The 2,638-nt window shown below is 45.9% G+C and overlaps 1 protein-coding gene across 1 annotated transcript; it reads right to left on the bottom strand.

Annotated features, from left to right (window-relative positions):
* Positions 1–883: 883 nt before the first annotated feature.
* On the bottom strand, positions 884–2,216 carry MSGN1 (mesogenin 1). The gene has a single exon (XM_010354834.2). The coding sequence runs from the start codon at positions 2,161–2,163 to the stop codon at positions 1,582–1,584; it is 582 nt and encodes a 193-aa protein (XP_010353136.1). The 5' UTR covers positions 2,164–2,216; the 3' UTR covers positions 884–1,581.
* Between the last annotated feature and the right edge of the window lie 422 nt (positions 2,217–2,638).

Below are 2,638 nucleotides of genomic sequence, written 5' to 3'. Positions count from 1 at the left end.
TTGCTAGAACCTCTGTTTCCTGTTATACTTTTCTCATGTGTGACTCAGCAAGTCGTACATCTGTTTTCCCATCTATAAAATGAAGGTAATAATGGTATTTACACCACAGATTTATTTGTGCTAACTTGGAAGAATTTGTACTATATATTGTTAAGTTAAAAAAGGAATTTTCAGGTTTTTTCCTTTAACATTTATGTATGCTTATATTTATTTGTATATGTTTGTATCAGCAAAAAATGGACAAGTTATACATATTTGTATGTTTGTATCAGAAAAAAAAAATGGAGAAGTAGTGAACACATCTACTGCTTTTGTAATTTATGTCACTAAAAAGAAAAAAAAAATCACCAATAGAAAAAAGATGATAGGAGACATGTACAACAAATACTAATGGTTAGTAACCATAGGTAGAAAAATTCAGCCTTAAAAAAATCTCACTAGTTTTAAGAACCTCCTTAATTCAAAGCCACCTTTTCAATGTCCTGTGCCATTCAAATGAGCTAAACTGTGGGTGCTACAGGTGCTCACCCTAAGACAAGGCACCATGAAGAGTGGGTGTGTGTGGTGGGTGCATGTGGGGGATCTGGGGTTACAGGGAGGCAGATGGATAGCAGGGGAAGATGGAGAGGCAAATGCCTTTGGAGGGGTCAGAGACTGTTGAGTTCTAACACTGACCCTTTTACTTTTTCTTTATGGGATTCAAATCACTTTTTTTTTTTTTTTTTTTTTCTGAGACCACCTCTTTATTTGACAAACAAGTAAGCAAAAGGACTAAATAAGGTCCTGTTCATACCACGCCCAGGACAAAGGACAGGGAGCCTCTGCCCACCCAGCCCTGCTTCAGGCCCACCCTGAGGTGCTGTCTCCTCCTCCTCCTCCTTCCTGTACCCTCCTTCCCTGTCACATTAGCTGTCCACCTATGAAGAGGAGGCTCTGGCCTTTGGGATCTTCACTGTCTTAACTTAGCCTGTCTGCCTGTGACTTTCCATTTATCATCACACCAGTGCCTTCTGCATTTAAGTGATTTTGGTCCCTGCAAGAGCATGTTTTCAGTCAAACAAAAACACACACACATACACACACAAAATGAAACAGGAGCACTAAAGCCCTTTACTTGGCACAAATCTTTCTAAATAAGAATCCAGATATCACACTGGATCCTATACAAACTACAGGTTTTGTTAGCAACAGAAGGAAAGCTCTCAACACCAGAATGGCAGGAGATTAACTGTTAACACTTCTACATTATTGAAAAAATGCATTTAAAATCACTGACCCTTTAAAATACCTTGAACAGACAGAGAAGGGCAAAATAATTTGTCTCTTTGCAAAGGATGAGCCTCCCAGAGATGGTGGAAAAAACTGGAGGTGAAAGTCTCTGCTCATCTGGCAGGTACCTGTTCCGGTGGGTCCAACAGGTCAGATGTGAATTCCCTTAGTGTTTTGCAGATCACAAGATTACCACGCTTACTACATAAAAATCACTCCATGCCAATCATTGTTCAATAAGATATCCAGGTCTTCAAAGCTCCTCTACTCCTGCCCAGCGGGGTGGAACCGGTCAGTTTCCCCGGACGGAGCTCATGCGCTCTGGGCTCTGGGCTCTCTGCCGCGGTTGAGGAGGTCTGTGAGTTCCCCGATGTACTTGATAGTGTACTTGAGTGTCTGGATCTTGGTGAGCGGCTGGCCTCTCTGGCTGTAGACAGGTGGCAGGTAATTCCGGAGGGTGTGCAGGGCATCTGCCAAGGTCCTCATCCTGAGCTTCTCCCTCTCGCTGGCTTTCCGCCTCCGCTGGACAGACATCCTGACTTTGGTGCCCTTCTGGGCCTTGGGGCCACCACCACCCTGGAGGTAGGCGGGCTGGAAAGCTAACATATTGTAGTCCACCTCTACCAGGCCACTGGCCCCACCAACACTGCATCCATCGCTGCCCCCACTGCTGGCCCCGCCATGCTCACAGGGCAGCCCAGTCACAACTGGACAGGGAGAAGAAGAGTAGGATTCCAGCGATGGAGCCGGGGAAAGGCTCTGAGAGGGGGAGGCCTGGTTCAGCTCAAAGGGCCCTGCCCTGTCCTTCCAGTCCCAGGAAGACAGCAGACCAGGGCTGTCAGAGGAGCCCAAGCCATCCTCGAGACTGAGGAAAGTCTCGCGCAGATTGTCCATGCCTGTGAGACAGCTGCAGAAGGAATGGCTCCCTGGCAAGTGAGAAAGAAAGTTCTGCCGCCTGGCCAGGGAAGAGCTCTCTTTTATGATGGTGGGGGAGAAGTGATGAAGTGGGAAAGAGGGCCGTGTAAAGAGAGTTCAAAGGAAAAACCAAAGACCAAGATGGAAAATTAACTCTTCAGGTGTCATTTTCTCCTCATTGATAATTAGCATCTTCCAGCTAAAATGTCTTTAAACAGAAAGGCCTCCAAGAGAAGAAAAAAGGAATTATCTTGTTGTAACTAAACCAATTAAGGCTGCATAACTAGACTTAGCATTGTGCTGTGGAACTCATTAATGAGGGAGCCAAAGAAAACAAACCTGGGGCATCCGCAGCAAGGAGGGGGTGGCTGAGGACCCTGGTGGAGAATAGCAAAGTGACCCGAGAGGGCCTCCATCCCCTCCACCAGGACCTGCTAGATATTTCAGCACAGAT

The sequence above is a fragment of the Rhinopithecus roxellana genome, chromosome 17, assembly GCF_007565055.1.
Source record: "Rhinopithecus roxellana isolate Shanxi Qingling chromosome 17, ASM756505v1, whole genome shotgun sequence".
NCBI classification, from domain to species: domain Eukaryota; kingdom Metazoa; phylum Chordata; class Mammalia; order Primates; family Cercopithecidae; genus Rhinopithecus; species Rhinopithecus roxellana.
The sequence above is the reverse complement of the archived record's forward strand: the minus strand, read 5'-3'. Positions and strand labels throughout refer to the sequence as shown.